This window comes from Bufo bufo, chromosome 3 (assembly GCF_905171765.1).
Source record: "Bufo bufo chromosome 3, aBufBuf1.1, whole genome shotgun sequence".
NCBI classification, from domain to species: domain Eukaryota; kingdom Metazoa; phylum Chordata; class Amphibia; order Anura; family Bufonidae; genus Bufo; species Bufo bufo.
In genome coordinates, this window is record NC_053391.1 from 318,998,677 (window position 1) to 319,023,552 (window position 24,876).

At 45.1% G+C, this 24,876-nt stretch overlaps 1 protein-coding gene across 5 annotated transcripts in view; it reads left to right on the forward strand.

Annotated features, from left to right (window-relative positions):
* PUM1 (pumilio RNA binding family member 1) overlaps nt 1-24,559 on the forward strand; it is a 71,578-nt gene extending 47,019 nt beyond the window's left edge. For 3 of the 5 annotated variants that reach the window (XM_040424321.1, XM_040424323.1, XM_040424324.1), the window contains exons 15-22: nt 407-674; nt 7,653-7,782; nt 9,687-9,821; nt 12,477-12,614; nt 12,711-12,836; nt 21,133-21,254; nt 21,961-22,153; nt 22,893-23,024. In XM_040424321.1, the coding sequence (XP_040280255.1) occupies nt 407-674; nt 7,653-7,782; nt 9,687-9,821; nt 12,477-12,614; nt 12,711-12,836; nt 21,133-21,254; nt 21,961-22,153; nt 22,893-23,024 (1,244 nt within the window). Of the gene's footprint in view, nt 1-406; nt 675-7,652; nt 7,783-9,686; nt 9,822-12,476; nt 12,615-12,710; nt 12,837-21,132; nt 21,255-21,960; nt 22,154-22,892 lie in introns of all 5 variants that reach the window. The other 2 variants (XM_040424320.1, XM_040424322.1) reach the window with 2 other exon arrangements.
* Nucleotides 24,560-24,876: the final 317 nt, after the last annotated feature.

Genomic DNA, 24,876 nt, shown 5'->3' on the forward strand with positions numbered 1-24,876 from the left:
AACATGTTGCGATTTTCACGCAGCGCACAAGTGATGAGTGAAAATCACCGCTCATGTGCACAGCCCCACAGAAATGAATGGGTCCGGATTCAGTGCGGGTGCAATGCGTTCACCTCACGTATTGCACCCGCGCGGAAATCTTGCCCGTGTGAACCCAGCCAAACAACGCCCCACGACTGGTTAGTTATCCCTATCCTGTGAATAGGGATAATTTTTAAGTGTTTTACCAAATTTTGAGAGTATTTCAGTTATTTCCAACAATAGTTGTATTTTCTGATAGTTGAGTCCCTCAATGCATTCTATCATGTCTTGAATAATATAGTGGAATAGCAATGTTTTAGAACCATTGACCTGGCTGCTATACATTACTGTATTTCTAACAATTGAATATTTCTTGTTTTCATAGGAGGCCTGACTAATGGTAGTGGCCGTTATATATCTGCTGCACCAGGAGCAGAGGCAAAGTACCGCAGTGCGAGCAGTGCATCAAGCTTGTTTAGTCCTAGCAGCACACTGTTTCCATCTTCCAGACTTCGTTATGGCATGTCCGATGTAATGCCATCAGGTAGAAGCAGGTTGTTGGAGGACTTCAGGAACAACCGCTATCCTAACCTACAGCTAAGAGAAATAGCTGGTCATATTATGGAGTTTTCCCAGGACCAGCATGGGTCAAGGTAATTCACAAAAACTGTTTTTACATCTCTTGCATCTGACGCTTGCCTTGATGGATTGTATTATAACTTAATTCACAGCCTATAAAGACTGTACGTCATATGACAAATATAAATGTTACTTATAGATAGGGCTGTGTTTTTTTGGAGGGGAAAAAATGTTTTTTTTATTTTTTTTAAACTTTATAGACAATTATAACCTTTTTTATTTATTTATTTATTTATCTTTCAAAAAGAGGACATCCTAACCGGGAGAGTGGGTGGCGATACTACAACAGATAGAATAGAAAGCATAATCTATAGAACGGCTTCAGACAAATTTATCCTAGAATTCTATGACACAAATGATTGTTTCTCGTACTTTTTTTCCATTGGGGGACACAGACCATGAGTATAGCTTAGAGGTATTAGTAGGAGGGACACTATGTAAATATAAAAGAAAGCTCCTCCTCCTCAGGCTATACCCCCAGGCTCCACCAGGAGGAACTCTCTTTGCTTAGTGTCCGGTGAAGAAGGTTGACACTTCTGTTAATTCTACTCCGGTTTGTTATTTTCTTTCTAGATGGGGACACAGGTCAGCATAGCGCTTTCCTGGTCCCCCGTGGAGTGCCCGCCGCCGTCTTTGGACGCTGCCTGGCTGCCTCCATTTTCCCCCAAGAAGACAAGCGGATCTGGACTCGACCTGTTAGCTCCGGCATTCCACCAGCTTCTGGGTCACCTGATGCTGCCCTCCATTCAGAGCACTGTACTCCGGTGAGTCAGATGTCTGAAGAGGTGAGCCCTGCTGGTACGGAACAGAGGGAGAAGACTGCAGGATCAGATAACTATGGCTGCAGTCCCCTCTGTCCCCCCCCCCCCCCCCCCCCTTGCAATTGGGGGACCATGATATCTATGGGCCGCCTGGGTGAATGGGGAGTGGGTGTCTTTTTCTGTCAGGAGGGGGTATCTGGAGGCACTATACTAGGACCTTTGGGACTCCTTCCCTGCTGGGGATGGAAGTCTCAGCTGTCATGGCTTTTCTTTGGGGCACTTCAGTCTGGGGCCGGTGCAGCTTTTTCTCCTGCCACTCCGCAACAACACCCGCCGGCAGCAGGCCTCCTGCTTCTTTCTGGGGCCGCGTCTCCCTTCATTAACCCCCGCTACGCCGCGTTCGGCGCCAGGGGACATTACTTTCATAAAGCGCGCGTGCTCTTTTCGCGCTTCTGAGGGGGCGGTGTGACGCGTCGTGGGGGCGGAGCCTCTGTGTTTTGCTCTGCCGTCTGCTGCAGCTTGCTGAAGAAGCTCCTCACTCGCGTGGCTGCTCCTCTCCGGTCGGTGCTGTTGCCTGGGTGGTAGGACTTTTTTAGCTTTTTACTGGTTGCCATCATGCCTAAGCCTGGGGCCCCCCTTAAGCCTGCCAAGACCTCTTCTCGGACCACAATTGGGTCCTGTAAGGAGTGTCGCCTTCCACTTTCGGTCTCTGGTGTCTGTGCCTCCTGCCCTGCCCCTTCTCCTCCTTCGCTTGCCCAGCCCCCCCCTGTCCCTGTCCCTGCGGAGCCCGCGGTTCCCGCTTGGGCATATGCCATTGTCCAGCGCGGCCGCTGATTTGGCCTTAGTCGCCAAGGCAGCCATGTCCTTTATGGAATGTATGGCAGTTTCCAATCCTGTGGCGCCAACCACTCCATCTCCTCTTAGTGGTTACCGCAGAGGACACCTGACTACTAAGAGGCAGCGTGAGCGGCAGCATCCCTCCTCGGATGCCTCCGTTTCCCCCCCTCGCCTAGGGAGCGCAAGTCCGAAGGGGAACTGTCCCCCTCGCCTAAGCTCTCCACCATGGTGGCTGACTTAGTGGCGGCTGTCCGAGACACTTTTAATCTCCAAGGGGATTCTCCTCCTTCCACAAGTCGGGAGTTCGCCCTTTTTCCGTTCAAGAAGCTGGAGGCTGCTGCATTTCCTGTCCATGAGGAATTTTCCGCGGTCATATACAGGGCCTGGGACCGTCCTAATCAAAAGTTCTCTGCCACCAAACGCATGGATACGCTTTATCCTTTTCCGGCTGACAGTGTGGAGAAGTGGTCTTCTCCCCCCAAGGTGGATCCCCCGGTGGCCAGATTAGCCAAGAACACGGCCCTCCCTGTCTTAGACGGCTCCTCTTTGCAGAACGCTGTAGACAGGCGCATAGACTCTCTTTCCAAGTCCATTTTCTCTCTGCCAGGCACGTCCCTGCGACCTGCTTTTGCCTCAGCATGGGTGGCCAGAGCCCTCTTGGTGTGGTTGCAGCGCCACCACCAAGACCTGGCGGAACAAGATGCGTCTACTGACACACTGGACTTGGTTCTCCAGATGTCTCAGGCTTCTAAGTTCCTGTGCGAAGCTTCCATGGACATTGCTTCCCTCTTTGCCCGCATTTCAGCCATCTCGGTCATTCAGCGCAGAGAGGTCTGGTTAAAGGTGTGGGACACCGACGCCTCTTCCAAGCGTTCCCTCGCTAATCTCCCCTTTGGGGGTTCCAGACTTTTTGGGGCTCAGCTGGACGAGTTCATCTCTGCCGCCACTGGGGGCAAGAGCACTCATCTTCCCCAACCCAGGTCCAAGCGCACTTTTCGGACCAGGTCCTCCGGCTCCCGGTACCAGTCCTTTCGCCGCTTCTCGTCTAGTAGGACGTCGCCTGCTTCCTCCTCTGGGGGGTCTCAGGACTCCTGCAAAAAGCCCTCCTTCAAGCCCCAGCCTTCCTGGCGCCAGAGGGCACAGTCGGCCCGCCCTGCTGCTCCCAAGCAGTCTTCCGCATAAAGGGGCGCCCCCACACCTCGTGGTGGGGGGCCGCCTGCTCGCTTATCAGCAGGTTTGGAAGGCTCATGTTCAGGACGCATGGGCTCTAGAAATTGTAACATCAGGTTACAAGATAGAATTTGCGTCCAGACCGCCGGAACGTTATTTCTCTTCTCGCGTTCCAGGGGATCCGGCCTGAGCCTCGGACCTCTTGATGGCAGTTTCCTCCCTTTTGGACCGGGGTGTTATTACCCCAGTTCCCCCAGAGGAACAGGGCACAGGTTTCTATTCAAACCTGTTCGTGGTCCCAAAGAAGGAGGGGTCGGTGCGTCCGATCCTGGATCTGAAGCTGCTCAACAAGTTTCTGCGGGTGCGGAGGTTTCGAATGGAATCCCTCCGCTCCGTTATTGTTTCTCTTCTTCCAGGGGAGTTCCTCGTGTCCGTAGACATCCAGGACGCCTATCTGCATGTCCCGATCGCAGAATCTCACCAACGATTCCTGCGCTTCGCCATTGGTGGCCGGCACTATCAGTTTGTCGCCCTTCCTTTCGGGTTATCGACCGCCTTTCGGGACTTTACCAAGATCCTAGCGCCGCTCATGGCGCTTCTTCGCACCAGGGGCATTCCTTTGCTGCCCTACCTGGACGACCTCCTGATAAAGGCCCCCTCGCTTCTGCAGGCCGAGGACAGCGTCCGGATCACTGTTCAGACTCTGGAACAGTGCGGCTGGCTGATCAACTTCCCAAAAACCCTCTCCTCCCATCCCAGAAGCTCTCTTTTCTGGGGATGGTTTTGGATACCTCGGCCGCCAAAGTGTTTCTTCCGGTCTCCAAGTCCTCCCAGATCCAGGGGGCAGTGTCGCACCTGCTGCGCTCCCCGTGTCTCTCCATCCGGGAGTGCATGCGGGTCCTGGGTCTTATGGTAGCCTCTTTCGAGGCCGTACCATATGCCCAGTTTCACACTCGTTCGCTCCAACAGGAGATCCTTTCCCTCTGGGACAAGACCTCTCGGGGTCTGGACGCTCGCATCCACCTGTCTCTGCAGGTTCGGGCGGCTCTTCCCTGGTGGCTGTCCCCTATGAACCTGACGTCGGGAAGATCTTTCCTCCCGTTCTCCTGCACGATAGTCACCACCGATGCCAGCCTTCTGGGTTGGGGCGGCGTTCTCCTATCCCGCACGGTTCAGGGGGTTTGGTCGGAGGCGGAATTTCGCCTCCCGATCAACATCCTGGAGCTGAGAGCGATTTTCCACTCCCTCTCCCATTGGACTCCTATCCTTACCGGCCGCCCGGTAAGGATTCAGTCGGACAATGCCACGGCTGTGGCTTACATCAATCATCAAGGCGGGACCCGCAGCCGGGCGGTGATGCAGGAGGTGAGGAGAATTCTGCTGTGGGCTGAGTCTCACGTTCCGGTGTTGTCAGTGGTATACATTCCAGGAGTAGACAACTGGACAGTGGACTTTCTAAGCCGCAACAAGGTGGATCCAGGCGAGTGGTCTCTGCATCCGGATGTATTCGAAGACGTCTGCCATCGGTGGGGCCGTCCGGATGTGGACTTGATGGCATCCAGGCTCAACCACAAGCTCCCGATGTTCCTGGCTCGCGCCCGGGACCCGAAGGCATACGGGGTAGACGCGCTGGTGTCTCCGTGGCAGGACTTCAGCCTCCTCTATGTCTTCCCTCCACTTCCTCTGCTGCCGAAAGTCCTACGCAAGATCGAGGCGGAAGGGATTCCTACCGTTCTCATCGCCCCGGATTGGCCTCGCCGCGCATGGTTCTCAGACGTGGCTCGGATGCTGGCGGACGCCCCATGGCCTCTTCCCGACAGAGAAGATCTACTGTCTCAGGGCCCACTCTTCCACCGGAATATACAGTCACTTCGTTTAACGGCGTGGCTGTTGAAACCGCCATCCTGAAGAGGAGGGGGTTCTCGGATTCTGTGATTAGAACCATGATCAGAGCGAGGAAGCCGGCTTCCTCCCGGATTTACTATCGTACCTGGAAGGCCTTCCTTGCCTTTTGTGAGAACTCGGGTTTCCCTCCCCTTCGTTTTTCCATCCTGATGGTACTGTTTTCTTCAGTCCGGACTCGAGATGGGACTGTCGCTGAGCTCACTGAAGGGTCAAGTTTCGGCTCTGGCCGTCTTTTTTGGGAGGTCCCTTCCTCTCCTGGGTCCTGTGAAGACTTTTCTTCAGGGGGTGGCGCATTCTGTCCCTCCGTATGTCCCCCCTTTACCTCTTTGGGATCTCAACTTAGTTCTGCGCTCCCTCCAGGCGGCTCCCTTCGAGCCTCTGAGGGAGGTTTCCCTGACTTTTCTCACCTGGAAAGTGGTCTTCCTTGTGGCCATAACTTCCATCAGGCGGGTATCGGAGCTGGCCGCACTTTCCTGCCAGGAGCCTTTTCTGTTTTTTCACCAGGATAAGGTGGTGCTCCGTCCGCTTCCCTCCTTTTTGCCCAAGGTGGTCTCTCCATTCCACCTTAACAAGGATCTTGTCCTGCCTTCCTTTTGTCCTTCTCCGGCAAACCCCAAGGAACGCGCTCTCCATTCCCTGGATGTCGTCCGGGCCCTGACGGTTTATCTGACTGCTACCGCCTCCGTCCGCCGTTCAGACTCCCTCTTTGGGATTCACGCGGGACCTCGTAAGGGTCTGGCGGCCTCCAAGGTCACTGTGGCGCGATGGATCCGCTCGGCTATCTCCGCGGCTTATCGCGCTCGTGGTAGGGTTCCCCCAGCTCGGATTACCGCTCACTCCACTAGGGCGGTGGGAGCTTCCTGGGCAAGGCGCAATCGTGCCTCTGCGTCTCAGCTGTGTAAGGCGGCCACCTGGTCGTCCTTACATACTTTTACGAAGTTTTATCAGTTGCATTCGCTGGCTTCGGCTGATGCTGTCTTTGGCCGCAGGGTTTTGCAGGCTGTGGTTCCTGTTTGACCATTGGACGTTCCCCCTGGCGGTGTTGATATTTTTTCCCACTGAATGGACTGCTTTGGGACGTCCCATGGTCTGTGTCCCCCAATGGAAAAAAGTACGAGAAAAGGAGATTTTTTGTGAAACTAACCTGTAAAATCATTTTCTCGTCTTTTCCATTGGGGGACACAGCTCCCACCCATTCTGCCTGTTGCAGGAGGGGTTTTCAGTTCAGTTTTCTTGTCTCCTTCTCCTACTGCTTTTGCAACGCCTGAGTTCCTCCTGGTGGAGCCTGGGGGTATAGCCTGAGGAGAAGGAGCTCTCTTTTATATTTGCATAGTGTCCCTCCTACTAATACCTCTAAGCTAGACCCATGGTCTGTGTCCCCCAATTGAAAAGACTAGAAAAAGATTTTACAGGTGAGTTTCACAAAAAATCTCCTTTTTGCTTGCCAAATTTGGCAATGACTTGCGATATTTCACTCCTTTCATCGCTGACTCCAGAGTTTGGTATTGGACATTACAGGAAGGAGGGATAGGATGAGAGAAGTACAACTTCCAGCATTTCCCTGGCTCACATTGAATCAATTGCTTCTCCAATTTATTCTCCTTCACCACATGTCAACACTGGTCCTTCCACACTACTTCTTCTTTTCTTTCTGATGATCTCCGCCCCTTCTGTACCGATCATATGGCGATGACTATAACAGCGCAATCTGTGCGGGTATCTTCAATCCCTGCTGTCAACATCAGGATTAATAGCACGGGCAGCAGGGCCTGAAGAGACTACACATCCTGCGCTGGTACAGTATGCCGGAAGAAAAAATTCTGTTTTATGATTTTAAAAAATAAACATTTTAGACTCTAAAAGGACGAATTAATCAAATTAATTAGATTAAAGGGAACCTGTCACCGGGATTTTGTGTATAGAGCTGAGGACGTGGGTTGCTAGATGGCCGCTAGCACATCCGCAATACCCAGTCCCCATAGCTCTGTGTGCTTTTATTGTGTAAAAAAAACGATTTGATCCATATGCAAATTAACCTGAGATGAGTCCTGTACGTGAGATGAATCAGGGTCAGGACTCATCTCAGGTTAATTTGCATATGTATCAAATAGTTTTATTTACACAATAAAAGCACACAGAGCTATGGGGACTGGGTATTGCGGATGTTCTAGCGGCCGTCTAGCAACCCATGTCCTCAGCTCTATACACATAATCCCGGTGACAGGTTCCCTTTAATTGCCCAGTCCTGCTTATAGATGTAGCAGCATTACAGCTTAGAAATATTGTTGCTGCTAAGCTCCATGTTGTATTATTGGACAGGTTCATACAGCTAAAGCTTGAGCGTGCAACTCCAGCAGAGAGGCAGTTGGTATTCAATGAGATCCTACAAGCGGCGTATCAATTGATGGTGGATGTGTTTGGGAACTACGTCATACAGAAGTTCTTTGAGGTTGGTACCTGGTATCTACATAGGTTGCTTTACAACTGTATTGCTGTGTGCATGCGACTATAATACTAGTCATTGTGCCACTGTTGCAGTTAAAGGGAACCTGTCATCAACTTTATGCTGCCCATACTAACAGCAGCATAAAGTAGAGACCGGTGAGTTGATTTCAGCAGTCTGTCATTTATAAGTTAAAAGTAAGGGGTTGCCAAGAACCAACATCACAATCATTGCAGACTAGGCCTGGAAAAGAGTCCCGGCCACCTGAGAAGAGTCATGGTTATTCATAAATTCCTGCTCTCCCTGTCCACCTGCTGATGACTAACAGTCTTCTACCTAGTTGTCTTCCTTTCTCTCTAGGAGAGAATTGCCAATCATCAGTAGATTGACGGGGAGAGCAGGAGATTCTGAAAAACCATGACTCTTCTCAGGTAGATTTGACTCTTCTCAAGGCCTGGGCTGCAATGATTATGATGCTGGTTCTCGGCAACCACTTACTTTTAGCTCACGAAATTAGCATTTCTGTCACTAATTTATGCTGCCCTCAGTGAAGTCAGCATAAGGGCTTATGCACACGACCGTATGTACTTTGCGGTTCGCAAAAAATACGGATGACATTCCGTATTTTGCGGAACGGAACTGCTGGCTCTTTATAGAAGAGTACTATCTTTGTCCGTAATGCGGACAATAATAGGACATGTTCTATTTTTTTGCGTAACAGAAATACGGACATTCAGAAACGGAATGCACACTGAGTAACTTCCATGTATTTTGCAGACCCGTTGACGTGTATGGTTCCGCATATGATTCGCAAAAAAAAAAAACGGAACGGACATGGAAAGAAAATACGTTCGTGTGCATGAGCCCTAAAGTTGGTGACAGGTTCCCTTTAAAGCGTACCTAACCTTTCAACAAACTTTGCATTAATCAATAGTACAGTGTGTGTAACACTATTTAGGCCATTATATGCTTTATATCTGTATTTTTGGTTTTAGCAGTGTTTTCCTCTGTATGCTGTATCTTTAAGTTTGCAATTTCCCAGATCTGGTGGATGGAGACGAGCTCCCATACACTGCATACAGCAAGTATAGGACAACCTGCTGGCTAACTTTATCACAGTCACACAGAAGCAGCCCCAGAATCATAGAGGACATTACGGAATAGTACTGACCTGTACTAATGTGAATATAGCACGTGTGCTGAGACCTAAACTGTTTATTTAGCAATGCAGTCTCTCAAGCTGTGTGTCTCACTAATTTCCTATTCAATCCTCCCCTTTCCCCTCTCCATAGACTTGTATGGGATGATCTGATCCTTCAGTGAGCAATAGCTGTTTCTCATGATTTTGTAAGACAGAGGACAAGTTCTACTAATGTATCTGCACTGAAAATCTGTCTGGTGGAATCTAAGATTTTTATACTTATTTCCAACATGCTTGAGAGATGGGTGGGGTTCAAGACGCACCAAAATTGCACCACAATTCTGATATAAAAATCAGTCTCATAGTAACCAACCAATACTTGGTCAAGTGTCTATGCCTGCACCACATTTCTCATCCAGCCTGAGCCCCTGTGATAAATCGGGTGCAGGTCTAGACAGCCTGTCTAAGCTTATGCCATCTATAGGATTAGTAAATCTGGGCCACAGTCATTTTAGAGAAGGGAGGGGGAAAAAACAGCTGACCACTCTAGAACCCAGTTTTTTCTGACAAAATATATTGCATATATATATAGTTTCTTATGGTTGCTTGTACTATTGATTTATGCAGAGTTGTGTGAAAAGTTGGTGACATTTAAATTGTCTCTAACAGAATAGATCATGGTTGTGCAATACATATTTGTATGCATTTTAATAAGTTTTCATAAAATTTTACAGCGAACTAGACATTTTAATGCATACGATCTTTGCAGTTTGGAAGCCTTGAACAGAAGTTGGCGCTAGCAGAACGTATCCGTGGACATGTACTATCCCTGGCTTTACAGATGTATGGCTGTCGGGTGATACAGAAGGCTTTAGAGTTTATCCCACCTGACCAGCAAGTCATTGTAAGTAAATTGCTAACTAAGGCCCTATACATTCCCCTTCGGCATGAAGTAGAAAATGCTTGAGGGGAACTGAATCATAACTGATCCCGTAGTTTTCTATGGGATCGTGCATATACATCAGTAGTGATGCTGGATGTAACATATCACTGGATAGAAAACGTTGCATGCTCAGTTTTTCTGTCTGGTGCTATAAAACAACTGACAAGGCACAACTGATAAATGTGAACCTAGCCTAAATTGTCTTTGATTTTAATTAGTACAAAAAATATATAAAAAATAGTGAAGCTTAGTGAATCTGTTTTTCAGTTTGTCACTCTACTTTTATTTAAAAAAATTTTTTTTTTTTCTTTTCCCGTACATGATTAGGGGATATCAGGCAAATCACACATACGCAAAACACAGATACCAGCCTGAGTGCATACTGCCGTTTTTTATATATATTTTTTTAACTCCCGCAGAAATGTCCTATCCTTGTCCCACCTCAAAGTGGTATCCTTATCCTTTTTCTTTTTGCAGGGCCGCGGAATGGACTTACAGATGTGGACAGCACACGGGTGTGCTGTCCGCATCTGTTGCGGCCCCATTGAGATGAATGGGTCTGCATCTGATCCGCAAAAAAGCAGATGGGACGCAGACCAAAACTACGACCATGCACATGATCCCTAAAGGAAATTTTCTACAGATGCTCTGTAATAAGTGGTATGGAAAATGAAAAATAATCACCAAAAATTTATAAAACATGTGTTTAACATAAAAACATGATATGTTTTATTTTTATTTTTTAAAACCCCTTCCTGACATCCATCATACATGTATAGTCTTTAAGATGGCTCCTGCTCAGGATCTTAGCGGGCACCATAGCAAACAGATGTCAGCTGTTTTACATAGCAGACACCTGCCAGCAGTATCCATGATGGGAGACAATGCTCAGATGTTTAACCCCTCAGATGCTGTGGTTCGCAGTATTTGAACAGTCATCTTAAAGAAAGGGGGTAACTACAGGAGCTGTTCAAAGGCTCCCAGGCCTGCCATATTACATTTTTCCTATTTAAAAGGAATGTGTAATCAGAAAATGACACTCATTGACAAATAAAATGCACCCAGATAGACATGTTGGATTGCTGCAAGACTCGTACAGTTATTTCTCAGGCAGATATGTAAATGATTACAGGTGTAGTCTGATTAGTCCTGGGCATAAAAGTCCTTCTCCTGCTGCCCTTTAAAAAGGCTCTCAGAGGCTACTTTTGGGTAGTGTACCTCTTGGTGAGAGATTGTTGACTGTTAGGCAAGCCTCTGTGATGCACTCAGACATTTTGCCCAGCTGACGGACTTTGAGATGGCATGCATCATTGGACTTAAAGAAGCTGGATGGTAGTTTTGACAAATTGCCTGCCAATTAGGCCATTCTGATCTGTTAGGAGGTTTGGGAGCAGTGGTTATGTGAGGGTATGCACATGAACAGGCTCAGGATAGCCCAGACAGACCACCAGTAGAGAGGATCATTTGATCCACAAAGCAAGAACTGCTCCCAGATTCGTATTCCACCATCCAGACACAGATGGCAACTGCTAAGGACTGGGACCACATCATCTTTAGCGACTTATCCAGGTTCTATTTGGGAGGTAACCACTGTCTGGTTCCAGTATGAAGGCCTCAGGGTTTGTGCTTCAATGCTGCCATTGCTGTGGAGTGACAGTGCCCCAACTGCTGGTGTGGTGATCTCTGGAGCCATTGCATACGACAGTTAGTTATCCCTAGTAGTGATATGAGGGACACTGACAGGTCAGGACAGGGCTTCCAACTGGCATTTTTCAGCAGGATAATGCTCGCCCACATACAGCATGGATTTCCCAGGAATGTCTTTGCCGGGTTGCAACACTTCCTTGGCCTGCCTGAGCACCAGATTTATTGCCAGTCGAGTATTGTGCTCACATATATCATCATGACATTCACACACAGTTTGGTGTGTTTATTTTGTCAGTGTGTTTCTCTATAATTTTATTTTTTATTTTTTTCCCCATCTCCCTGTCCATATTTTAAAAAATCCTAATATCATGCCGTTTTCATATTGGTCGCTAGGCCTTAAATATGTCCAGACTTTAGCTCTGATTTAGCATGCCTTTATTTAGAATTCTGGCTTCAAAAAGGTTTTGGGCTCACTTGCGCAAACATTTTGCAGCTTTTTGCATTTTTTCACAACTCGCACAGGAGTTTCACTCCAGACTTATTACTGAGACTTTAAAAAATAAAATAAAAATCTGACCATAACAGCACTGTTTGGACAGAGTTGGGCTGTCTAGACCCACTCCCAACTGATAACACCCAGTTGCCAATTAGCTTGATTAATTTTTCCATCACGTTATATACACTGCTCGTATCCAGAAGTTATGACCACCCTGCAGTCCAACAGCTGTGGCCGTGCTTGCACACTATACGAAAAAGCGTCAGCCTGTCTGGCGGTCAGAACCATGAAAGCGCACATAGGCACACATGTCCAGCAACTCCTGCCCCGGCCATTAGTATCAGTTCCTGCTCTATCCTATATGTTGCATTAGATTATCTGCTCATGGATTTACAGGGAATTTTCCTCACCTTTTCATTTTCTGTGTGTTTTTTTAATATGACTTTATTTACTTTTCTGTTTCTGTCTTTTAGAATGAAATGGTTCGGGAGCTAGATGGTCACGTTTTGAAGTGTGTTAAGGACCAAAATGGAAATCATGTTGTACAGAAATGTATAGAGTGTGTCCAGCCGCAGTCTCTGCAGTTCATCATTGATGCCTTTAAGAGTCAGGTAGGTATTGAAGCTAGAAAGATGAGGAGGTTTGCTTTCATCTCTACAAGTTGGTATGAGAATACTTTTTGAACTCACAGGGTATTCATTTTGCAGGTGTTTGCGCTATCCACACATCCGTATGGCTGCAGAGTTATTCAGAGGATTTTGGAGCATTGCCTTCCTGAGCAAACACTGCCCATTCTGGAGGAGTTGCACCAGCACACTGAGCAGTTGGTACAGGTACGAGATAAATATTAGTAGGTGAATTGGTTACTGTTAGGAAGGGTGGCCATATACATGTCAGTTGAACCCACCTACCATCTATTATGTAGGGCAGCCACCTTCCCAGTGTTGGGTGCCTGACGGCAGCTTTCTCCCGGTACATGATTTGCTGAGCCAAGCGTGCGCGTCCATGGAGCTAGTTTACAGCTGTCTAACTTGTATGTCCAGCCTGAGGCTAGGGCTGCACACAGACATTTGAGTTGTGCAACAGTTAAATGCGCTCTTAACATGCAAAATGTTCTGCTCAATAAGATGTCTTTTATCTTAGACTACTGAGGGCCACCTACCTATGTTTATATCCAGTTTGTCCTCCTGGCAAAAGTCTATTTCATTAATGGAATGGCCTTCATTTTATTAACCCACAATAGGCAGTTGTTTTTTGTTTGTTTTTCCAGAATGTGGTTTCGGGGTTTTGTTTTTTTTTGTTAGTTTTTTTAACCCAAAAAAGCTACCAGTACACTACTAATCTTTGAAAGGGGACTTGGCAGTGATGTGAATAATTGCTCATTAACCCCTTCACGACTGCAATCCGTCTATATACGTGATAGCTGCACATACCCCGTGCAACTAGCACGTGTATAGACGTCATGGCAGTTCTTTAATCCAAGTGCTGCAAAGCGATTGGATTAAAGCTTCTGCCCCTGCCCTGCTGCTGTCACGGACAGCATACAGTCTAGTAATGCCGGCAAGGGACCAATCAGAGTGGTCCCTTGCCGGCAATCGATCCGATTGGTTAGTCTGTGCAGACTAACCAATCAGATCGCGGCAGTGTTAAAATGCCGGTTTCAGGCTCTGATCTGCGTTCTGCAGATCAGAGCCTGAAATTAGGTAATGTGTAATGAAGCCCCCCCATCTGTGCCCCCGATCTTTGCCCCCTTCCTGTGCGCCTCCAACCCCCCCACCCCTCCTGTGAGCCCGGCCTCCAATGCGATCCTTGCCCCCTCCCCCCCATGCATGCATCAGACCCCCAAATGTGCCCCCCCCCCCTTACAGCGCTGCCCCCTATCTGTGCCTCCTGCCCTCGATGCGGTCCCTCTGCTTTATTTGATGTCGGCGGCTCCATTCCTGAGCCGCCAACATCAGCAGCGAGTGTCAGCTGTATGCTGACACTCTGCTGTAACCCCTTAGATGCCGCGGTGTGGCATCCATGGGGTTAATAGAAGGAGGGGGCTCCCTCTCTCAACCATCGGGGCTGCCGCGCTGTGATTGCAGTGCCCGATGGTTGCCATGGCAACCGAATGCTTTGCAAAAGCGCCCGGTGTTGCCATCTACAGGACATTTGATAGTATTGTACTTTGCAATGCAAAAGCATTGCAAAGTATAGTACAGCCAAAAAACCCCACTGGATCTTCAAGATCCAAGTGGGACTTGATAAAAAAAAATGTGAAAAGAATAAAAGTAAGAATAAATAAAAATGTAATTTAAAAGAAAAAAAACTAGACATATTGGGTATCACCGCGTCCGTAACGACAGTCTTTATAAATATATCACATGATCGACCCGTACGATAAACACCATAAAAAATAAAAACTGTCAAAGCCATTTTTGTCACCTTACACCACAAAAAGTGCAACACGAGCAATCAAAAAGGCGTATGTCCCACAAAATGGTACCAATAAGGCTACTTTCACACTAGCGTTCGGGGCTCCGCTTGTGAGTTCCGTTTGAAGGGTCTCACAAGCGGCCCCGAACGGATCCGTCCAGCCCTAATGCATTCTGAGTGGATGCGGATCCGCTCAGAATGCATCAGTTTGGCACCGTTTGTCCTCCGCTCAGCAGGCGGACCCCTGAACGCTGCTTGCAGCGTTCGGGTGTCCGCCTGGCCGTGCGGAGGCAAACGGATCCGTCCAGACTTACAATGTAAGTCAATGGGGACGGATCCGTTTGAAGGTGACACAGTATGGCTCAATTTTCAAACGGATCCGTCCCCCATTGACTTTCAATGTAAAGTCAAAACGGATCCGTTTGCATGATCATGAACAAAAAAAAATTTTTTTTTTTTTTTTTTGTTCATGGTAATGCAAACGGATCCGTTCTGAACGGATGCAAGCGTTTGCATTATAGGAGCGGATCCGTCTGTGCAGACACCAGACGGATCCGCTCCAAACGCAAGTGTGAAAGTAGCCTAAAACAGTCGCCTCATCCTGCAAAAAATGAGACCCTACATAAGAAAATCGCTCAAAAAATAAAAAAGCTATAGCTCTCAGAACACGGAGACACTAAAACATCATTTTTTTTATTTCAAATATGCCATTATTGTGTTAAAGTGAAAAAAAAAAAAAAGTGTACATATTAGGTATTGGCGCGTCCGTAACAACATGCTCGATAAAAATATCACATGACCTAACCCCTCAGGTGAACACCGTAAAAAAAAAAAACAGTGCCAAAAAGCTATTTATTTCACCTTACATCACAAAAAGTGCAACACCAAGTGATCAAAAAGGCATATGCCCCCAAAAATAGTACCAATAAATCTGGCACCTTATCCCCCAGTTTCCAAAATAGGGTCACTTTTTGGGAGTTTCTACTGTAGGGGTGCATCAGGGGGGCTTTAAATGGGACATGGCATCTAAAAACCAGTCCAGCAAAATCTGTCTTCCAAAAACCATACAGCACTCCTTTTCTGCGCCCTGCCGTGTGCCCTTACATCAGTTTACGACCACATGTGGGGTGTTTCTGTAAACCGCAGAATCAGGGTAATAAATATTGAGTTTTGTTTGGCTATTAACTCTCGACGTGTTAACCGCCTCCGGACCGCCGAACGCAGCGACGCGTCCTGGAGGCGGTCGATTCATTCCTCCTGGACGCATATACGCGTCCTCTCGCGAGACGCGAGATTTCCTGTGAACGCGCGCACACAGGCGCACGCGTTCACAGGATCGGAAGGTAAGCGAGTGGATCTCCAGCCTGCCAGCGGCGATTGTTCGCTGGCAGGCTGGAGATGCGATTTTTTTTTTTTAAACCCCTAACAGGTATATTAGACGCTGTTTTGATAACAGCGTCTAATATACCTGCTATCTGGTCCTCTGGTGGTCCCTTTTGTTTGGATCGACCACCAGAGGACACAGGCAGCTCAGTAATATGTAGCACCAAACACCACTACACTACCCCCCCCCCCCCGTCACTTATTAACCCCTGATCACCCCATATAGACTCCCTGATCACCTCCCTGTCATTGATCACCCCCTTGTAAGGCTCCATTCAGACGTCCGTATTTTTTTTACGGATACGTGGATCGGATCCGCAAAACACATACAGACGTCTGACTAGAGCCTTACAGGATCACCCCATATAGACTCCCTGATCACCCCCCTGTCATTGATCACCCCCCTGTAAGGCTCCATTCAGACGTCCGTATGTGTTTTGCGGATCCGATCCATGTATCCGTGGATCCGTAAAAAAACATACGGACGTCTGAATGGAGCCTTACAGGGGGGTGATCAATGACAGGGGGGTGATCACCCCATATAGACTCCCTTATCAACCCCCTGTCATTGATCACCCCCCTGTAAGGCTCCATTCAGACGTCCGTATGTGTTTTGCGGATCCGATCCATGTATCCGTGGATCCGTAAAAAAACATACGGACGTCTGAATGGAGCCTTACAGGGGGGTGATCAATGACAGGGGGGTGATCACCCCATATAGACTCCCTTATCAACCCCCTGTCATTGATTACCCCCTGTAAGGCTCCATTCAGACATTTTTTTTGGCCCAAGTTAGCGGAAATTTTTTATTTTTTTTTCTTACAAAGTCTCATATTCCACTAACTTGTGTCCAAAAATAAAATCTCACATGAACTCACCATACCCCTCACGGAATCCAAATGCGTAAAATTTTTTAGACATTTATATTCCAGACTTCTTCTCACGCTTTAGGGCCCCTAAAATGCCAGGGCAGTATAAATACCCCACATGTGACCCCATTTCGGAAAGTAGACACCCCAAGGTATTCGCTGAGGGGCATATTGAGTCCGTGAAAGATTGAAATTTTTGTCCCAAGTTAGCGGAAAGGGAGACTTTGTGAGAAAAAAAATCAAAAAATCTATTTCCGCTAACTTCTGGCAAAAAAAATAAAATTTCTATGAACTCGCCATGCCCCTTATTGAATACCTTGGGGTGTCTTCTTTCCAAAATGGGGTCACATGTGGGGTATTTATACTGCCCTGGCATTTTAGGGGGCCTAAAGCGTGAGAAGAAGTCTGGGATCCAAATGTCTAAAAATGCCCTCCTAAAAGGAATGTGGGCCCCTTTGCGCATCTAGGCTGCAAAAAAAGTGTCACACATCTGGTATCGCCGTACTCGGGAGAAGTTGGGGAATGTGTTTTGGGGTGTCATTTTACATATACCCATGCTGGGTGAGATAAATATCTTGGTCAAATGCCAACTTTGTATAAAAAAAATGGGAAAAGTTGTCTTTTGCCGATATATTTATCTCACCCAGCATGGGTATATGTAAAATGACACCCCAAAACACATTGCCCAACTTCTCCTGAGTACGGCAATACCAGATGTGTGACACTTTTTTGCAGCCTAGGTGGGCAAAGGGGCCCACATTCCAAAGAGCACCTTTAGGATTTCACAGGTCATTTTTTACACATTTTGATTTCAAACTACTTACCACACATTAGGGCCTCTAGAATGCCAGGGCAGTATAACTACCCCACAAGTGACCCCATTTTGGAAAGAAGACACCCCAAGGTATTCCGTGAGGGGCATGGCGAGTTCCTAGAATTTTTTATTTTTTGTCACAAGTTAGCGGAAAATGATGATTTTTTTTATTTTTTTATTACAAAGTCTCATATTCCACTAACTTTTGACAAAAAATAAAAACTTCCATGAACTCACTATGCCCATCACGAAATACCTTGGGGTGTCTTCTTTCCAAAATGGGGTCACTTGTGGGGTAGTTATACTGCCCTGGCATTTTAGGGGCCCAAATGCGTTCGAAGTAGTTTGAAATCAAAATCTGTAAAAAAAATGGCCGGTGAAATCCGAAAGGTGCTCTTTGGAATGTGGGCCCCTTTGCCCACCTAGGCTGCAAAAAAGTGTCACACATCTGGTATTGCCGTACTCGGGAGAAGTTAAGGAATGTGTTTTGGGGTGTCATTTTACATATACCCATGCTGGGTGAGAGAAATATTTTGGCAAAAGACAACTTTTCCCATTTTTTTTTATACAAAGTTGGCAATTGACCAAAATATTTCTCTCACCCAGCATGGGTATATGTAAAATGACACCCCAAAACACATTCCCCAACTTCTCCTGAGTACGGCAATGCCAGATGTGTGACACTTTTTTGCAGCCTAGGTGAGCAAAGGGGCCCACATTCCAAAGAGCACCTTTCGGATTTCACCGGCCATTTTTTACAGATTTTGATTTCAAACTACTTTGCACGCATTTGGGCCCCTAAAATGCCAGGGCAGTATAACTACCCCACAAGTGACCCCATTTTGGAAAGAAGACACCCCGAGGTATTTCGTGGTGGGCATAGTGAGTTCATGGAAGTTTTTATTTTTTGTCACAAGTTAGTGGAATATGAGACTTTGTAAGAAATAAAAAAAAAATCATAATTTTCCGCTAACTTGTGACAAAAAATAAAAACTTTTATGAACTCACTATGCCCATCAGCGAATACCTTAGGGTGTTTACTTTCCGAAATGGGGTCATTTGTGGGGTGTTTGTACTGTCTGGGCATTGTAGAACCTCAGGAAACATGACAGGTGCTCAGCAAGTCAGAGCTGCTTCAAAAAGCGGAAATTCTCATTTTTGTACCATAGTTTGTAAACGCTATAACTTTTACCCAAACCATTTTTTTTTTTACCCAAGACATGTAGAACAATACATTTTGAGAAAAATTTATATATGGATGTCGTTTTTTTTTGCAAAATTTTACAATTGAAAGTGAAAAATGTCATTTTTTTGCAAAAAAAAATCGTTAAATTTCGATTAATAACAAAAAAAGTAAAAATGTCAGCAGCAATGAAATACCACCAAATGAAAGCTCTATTAGTGAGAAGAAAAGGATGTAAAATTCATTTGGGTGGTAAGTTGCATGACCGAGCAATAAACGGTGAAAGTAGTGTAGTGCAGAATTGTAAAAAGTGGCCTGGTAATTAAGGGTGTTTAAGCTAGGGGAGCTGAGGTGGTTAAAGAGAAAAATTTAATAAAATGGAAAATCTGCAATTTAGAAATTCTCCATTTTCCTTTAATTCTTGTGGAACACCTAAAGGGTTAACATAGTTTTTAAAATCAGTTTTGAGTAACTTGAGAGGTGTAGTTTCTACAATGGGGTCATTTATGGGTTTCATTTATAGTCATTTATCACTATGTAGGCCCCACAAAGTGACTTCAGATCTAAACCTGGTCCTTTAAAAAGTGGGTTTTAGAAATTTTCTTAAAGTTTAAGAATTGCTTCTAAACTTCTAAGCCTTCTAACGTCCTAAAAAAATAAAATGACATTTCCAAAATGATGCCAACATAAAGTAGACATATGGGGAATGTTAAGTAATAAATGTTTTATGAGGAATCGCTTTCTGTTTTAAAAGCAGAGAAATTGAAATTTTGAAAAATCTCAGAATGGCTTGGATAGATAAGTGTTCCAAAGTTATTACCACATAAAGTGACGCATGTCAGATTTATAAAATTTTACCTGGACACTGGGGCATCAATGACCCTTGGTCATGAAAGGGTTAAATGTTTCAAGTAGTATGTCATTTTAATTTTATACATTAGGAATGCCTTAAAGATGAATTCCAGTTGTTTGACGGTATTTCCTATGCACAGGATAGGGGATAACTATTAGATCGGTGCGTTCCTACCGCTCATGAGAACAGGGGCCCCCGTACCCCCTGCATCCCCCCTGAAATAAATAGTGCAGTCGTGCATACGTGCGGCCGCTCCACTCATTTCTATAAGAATTCTGCAGATGGCCAAGCACTGTACTCTATCTCTGGTACTCCCATAGAAATTAATGGAGCAGCCATGCGCATGAACTGTGCAGGGACACCCTCCAACTGATAACACCCAGATGGACCATTATTACAGACTGCTGGCAATTCATTCATAAACATCTGAAAGGAATAATGGAAGAATGGCACAGCATACAGTCGTAAGAATAGACATGGGAATGCAAGCAGTTACTAACCCAGACATGTCGGGAGAGGATACAGGTTCTCTTTAAACGTGTTTTCTTATGGCAACCCCTACAGTGAAACTGGACATACTATCAGATCAGACTGGTTGTCTAGATCTAGAGACAACCCCATTCACTTTCATTTTTAAATGTGCGTGTTGGTAAATTGATGAATTCCAAATTTGTAGAAAAGCATAGCATTTTAGGAGATTCCAGTCTTTTACACCAGTGTAGATGCAACTTTCAAGTGAAAATGTAACAAAACCTGAGTATAGGATGAAAAAATATTTAGTCAAACATTTAAAAGAGTTTTCCAAGATTCTGCTATTTAGCCTATCCTCAGTCAGTGAGTGACAAACTCCTGGGACCCCCACTGATCAGCTGCGGCCTCCTCAAGGTTTACCAAGCACAGCGCTGTCCATTAGATAGAAGCCATGCTTGGTAATGCAGCTTGGTACTATTCACTTGAATGGGAGTGAGCAGTGCTTGGGCCTCGTGACATCACTGGCCTAGGAAGCACCACCGTTTCTTCAAACGGCTGATCGGAAGGGGTGTGGGACCCCTGCCGATCTGACATTGGTGACGTATCCTGAGACGTCATCAGAATTTTGGAAAACCCCTTTAGGATTGCTGTGACGTAGTCCTCAACAACTGCTATATATACTCTGAATATTATCAGTAAATTGCTTTGGATGTGTGTTATGAATTTTTCTTTTTACGCATTTACTCGTTTATCTGCCAGGCTTCCTTAGGCCTCTTGCACACGTCCACTTGAATGGGGTCCGCGATCCGTCCGTTCCGCAAAAAGATAGAACAAGTTCTATATTTTTGCGGAACGGAAGCACGTTCCGTTCCACACCGTATCTCCAGATTTGCGGACCCATTCAAGTGATGTGAACACAATAGTACTTTGCATAATGCACTATAGACTGTAAAGTAGCATGTGGCCACATAAAACACTGAGAAACAGCAAAAACCAAACAATTTTAATTAAAAATACATTTGACTGTTTCTGCCATTTGTTAGCCCTTGTAACACCAGTTATGTGGAATGTCTTTACACTACTTTGTAATACATAGGTGCTTTTCCTCTAATAATTGCCTGTTTCATTTTGGTTACAGGATCAATATGGGAACTATGTCATTCAGCATGTTTTAGAACATGGCCGACCCGAGGACAAGAGTAAGATTGTTGCAGAGATTCGGGGCAATGTCCTTGTTCTAAGTCAGCACAAGTTTGCTAGGTGTGTTTTCCGTGGCGAAAATCTTATAAGTCTGTTTCAAGGGCAATGTATGTTCTCCATAAAGAAGGAGGGGGGCGGAATTCATTTGCTTCTGTTTTACTCAATATACCTATTGTATTGCAAAATGTATTGCGTGGTGTTTGGTGTTTATTATTAGAGGACCAAAAAAAAAAAATACCACATTTCATCATTTCAAAGCCCATTGAGCATTCACGATGTATGGTCACTTGGCAAGCACTGGCTAAGTGCATTATAAAAAGCAGAAAGCACTACTCTGATCATCATCATTTCTTTGCTGGAGTTATCCATTACAGCAGCTTTCAGTGAGAATGAGAGAGGATAGTCATCTACTGCAAATTATTCTGCAGATGTGTTGAAACGGTGGCAGGGATCAGGGCAGCCTGCACCCTGGCCATGCAGTGTCAATTAGATAGGAAAACATGGGGTGTAACTATGTAGACTAATGGATTCAAGTATGGGCATTTGTTTTTGTTTTGAGAAATATTGAGGTGGGGGACTTTTTTTTTCTTTTTTTTTATAGGGGGGGAGGAGGATTTCGGTTCTCTAGAATTTTTATGTGCCCAATAATTCCAACCCATGCCTGTGAAATGTTGGTATCTGTGGGGCCAGTGAGTTCCAACAGTAATTTAAAGGGAATGCTTCACTTGGACTCATTCACTTATTTTTTTCTCTGTTTTGGTCACAGTAATGTGGTGGAGAAATGTGTGACACATGCCTCTCGCACAGAGCGGGCAATGCTTATTGATGAAGTTTGTTCAATGAATGATGGGCCTCACAGTGCCTTATACACCATGATGAAGGATCAGTATGCAAACTACGTGGTGCAGAAAATGATTGATGTGGCAGAGCCAGCACAGCGTAAAATTGTCATGCACAAGGTGAGTAAAAGACTTCAGCTAAAGTATGCATGTCTTTAGACTTGGTACACATACTGTATTTGAGGTAGGGGCACGAGGCAAAAATGGGGCAGGAGGTTTGCAATCCCACTGAATTTGCCAGACCTGTAAATGACAAATGACTTGCCTGATTCCCGGTGCCGGCTCCCCACTCCTTCTCCTCCAGGCCTGCCAGGGGCTGGTCACCGCCACGGCCAGTGATTGGCTGCAAAAATTTAGTTTTTTCAAAACACCTTTAAGGCTAGTTGTGGCGGCAATCCGGCATTGCTGGAGGTTTGTGATAATGGGGACCGGGCGGAGATCCGGCAAATATGCAGAGAATCAGCTGGATCTCCACTCTGTCCCCATTTTAGTGAATGGGGCCAGACGGAGCTTTACAAACTTCAAACCATGCTGGAATGCAGAGCGATGCGGCACGCTGTTCACTGCTGGAACAACCTGCCGGATTGCCATCACTAGTGTGTAACTAGCCTAGGGCCTAGTCCACATTTCAGTGTGTTCCATCAGTGATTTTTAAACCAAAACCAGAAATGGAGCCTTCAGTGCAGATCTTTCCATTCTACTTTTATCAATGAAGTGTGAACTAGGCCTAACACTGCCCTCAGTGGCTGGAGTCTACTCCTCCTAATTGTTGACATTCTTGTATCTTAGTTTAACGAACCTCATATGAGTGTGTGTGATGCATGCTAAGCCTCACTTTTTTTGTATTTTTGTTTTTTAGATTAGACCGCACATTGCCACCCTTCGTAAATATACATATGGCAAGCACATTCTTGCTAAGCTGGAGAAATACTACATGAAGAACGGTATGGATCTAGGGCCAATGTGTGGTCCCTCCAATGGCATCATCTAGAGATCTTCCTGAACTCACTGTCTCTCCCTATTTCTGCCCACCGCGTGGGAGATTCAGAGCGTAGCTCTAATTTTCAACAAGCCCTTGTAAATGTCTTTAATTTTATTACACCTGACACATTAATTATTATTTTAAAGATCAATGTAATCCTCCCCACTGTATTTCTGTATAGAATCACTTGTACATATCTTGTACATGTCCCCCTCCCTTTCTGAACGCACGCTCCTCCATTATGTGCGCCAGAGCCAGTGTGAATAAATTTGCTCTTTATAAATTCCAAAAGGATACTGAAACTTTTTAAGCCAAAACACACTTTACCCTCTTTGCCTTTATTTTAAAACATTATTTGTTTAACCCAGAGTTCTCCATCTCTGTCAATGTTTATATATATATATATATATATATATATATATATATATATATATATATATATATATATATATATATATATATATATATATATATTTATGTACACATCTTTTTCTTTTCCAAGTAAATTCTGTTTTATCGTGCAGATATTGGGATCGAGGCAGATGACCTGCCATTTTTATGACTATTTTGATTTCAAGAGACTTGCTTTAGCATGTCCACCTTAATTCTAACCCTCCTATACTCTTTTTCGCTTTGTATAAATATGTAGTGTATACTTGATATAGATATTTGCATATATATAAAACTTTGTAGTATTTTTCTTTTAATTTTTTTGATGTTTAAATACAGATGTATCCTGCAGTTAGTGGACATAAACCCTTTTGACTGTAAAATTGTACATTTGTAAAACCTCAGTAATGTAAATGTGAGTTTGAAAATCGACATAACCCCCTTCCTTTTTGGTAAGAGAAAAGAAAAGATGAAAAAAAAAAGGAAAAAAAACTTTAGGCCAAACTGTGCATTTTCAGAATTCTTCTACAGATATATTGGTCGTGATGTTGTAAATTGTAAATTGTAATTTCAGCCAGGCAAGACAAAACTGCATCTTCCCCCCCTTCCCCCCTTTTTATTTTATTTTTTTAGTTGGTGTTTGATATATCATTTGACTTCCACAAAGAATTTGGATAAGTGTTAAATTTGCTCTAAATTAGTGCAGCACTCTTTAAAACCATCAGCCAACTGCAAGTTGAATCTGAACTGAAGAACCCAATGAAACCTTAGTTATTCTTTATTGTACAGACTCTAATGTTTTGTTTTTTGCATTTTGTCTCACTTGTAAGTTGCTGTAACATATTGTCCACTTAATTCTTTCTTGTTTAAATATACAAATGTAATAGTTAAACGGTGTATATTTACAACAGACATTAAATCCCCTTCTTTTGTGTATATTACAATTGAATTTTCCAAGCACACTTGTTTAACTGTATGTGTATAATTAAGAATCCCCTTTTCAATTGCCAGATGGAGCAGGAGGGCAATGGGGAAGGGGCATTATTGGCCCTGTGGATGCTTCTGATTTAGCAATTATTTTTTTGTACTTTGTGTAGAATGTCTATAAACGATGTGTGATCTTTATTTTGAAAATTACAGAACTTTGGAATCTGTGTGTGTGTGGTGTCTGTTTCTATGAATTCAGCCCAAGCTTCTCAGTCTCGGTCTAGTAAATAACAATGCTGCCACAGCAAGACCTATGAAAATATGCAAGCTCGGCAAAACTTCACCTGAATAAGGGTACTTTCACACTAGCGTTATTCTTTTCCGGTATTGAGTTTCGTCCTAGGGGCTCAATACTGGAAAAAAAACTGAGTTTTATCCTAATGCATTCTGAATGGAGAGCAATCTGTTCAGTATGAATCAGGATGTCTTCAGTTCAGTCACTCTTACGGTATTTAGCATGACAAAACTTTCCATTGAAATTCAT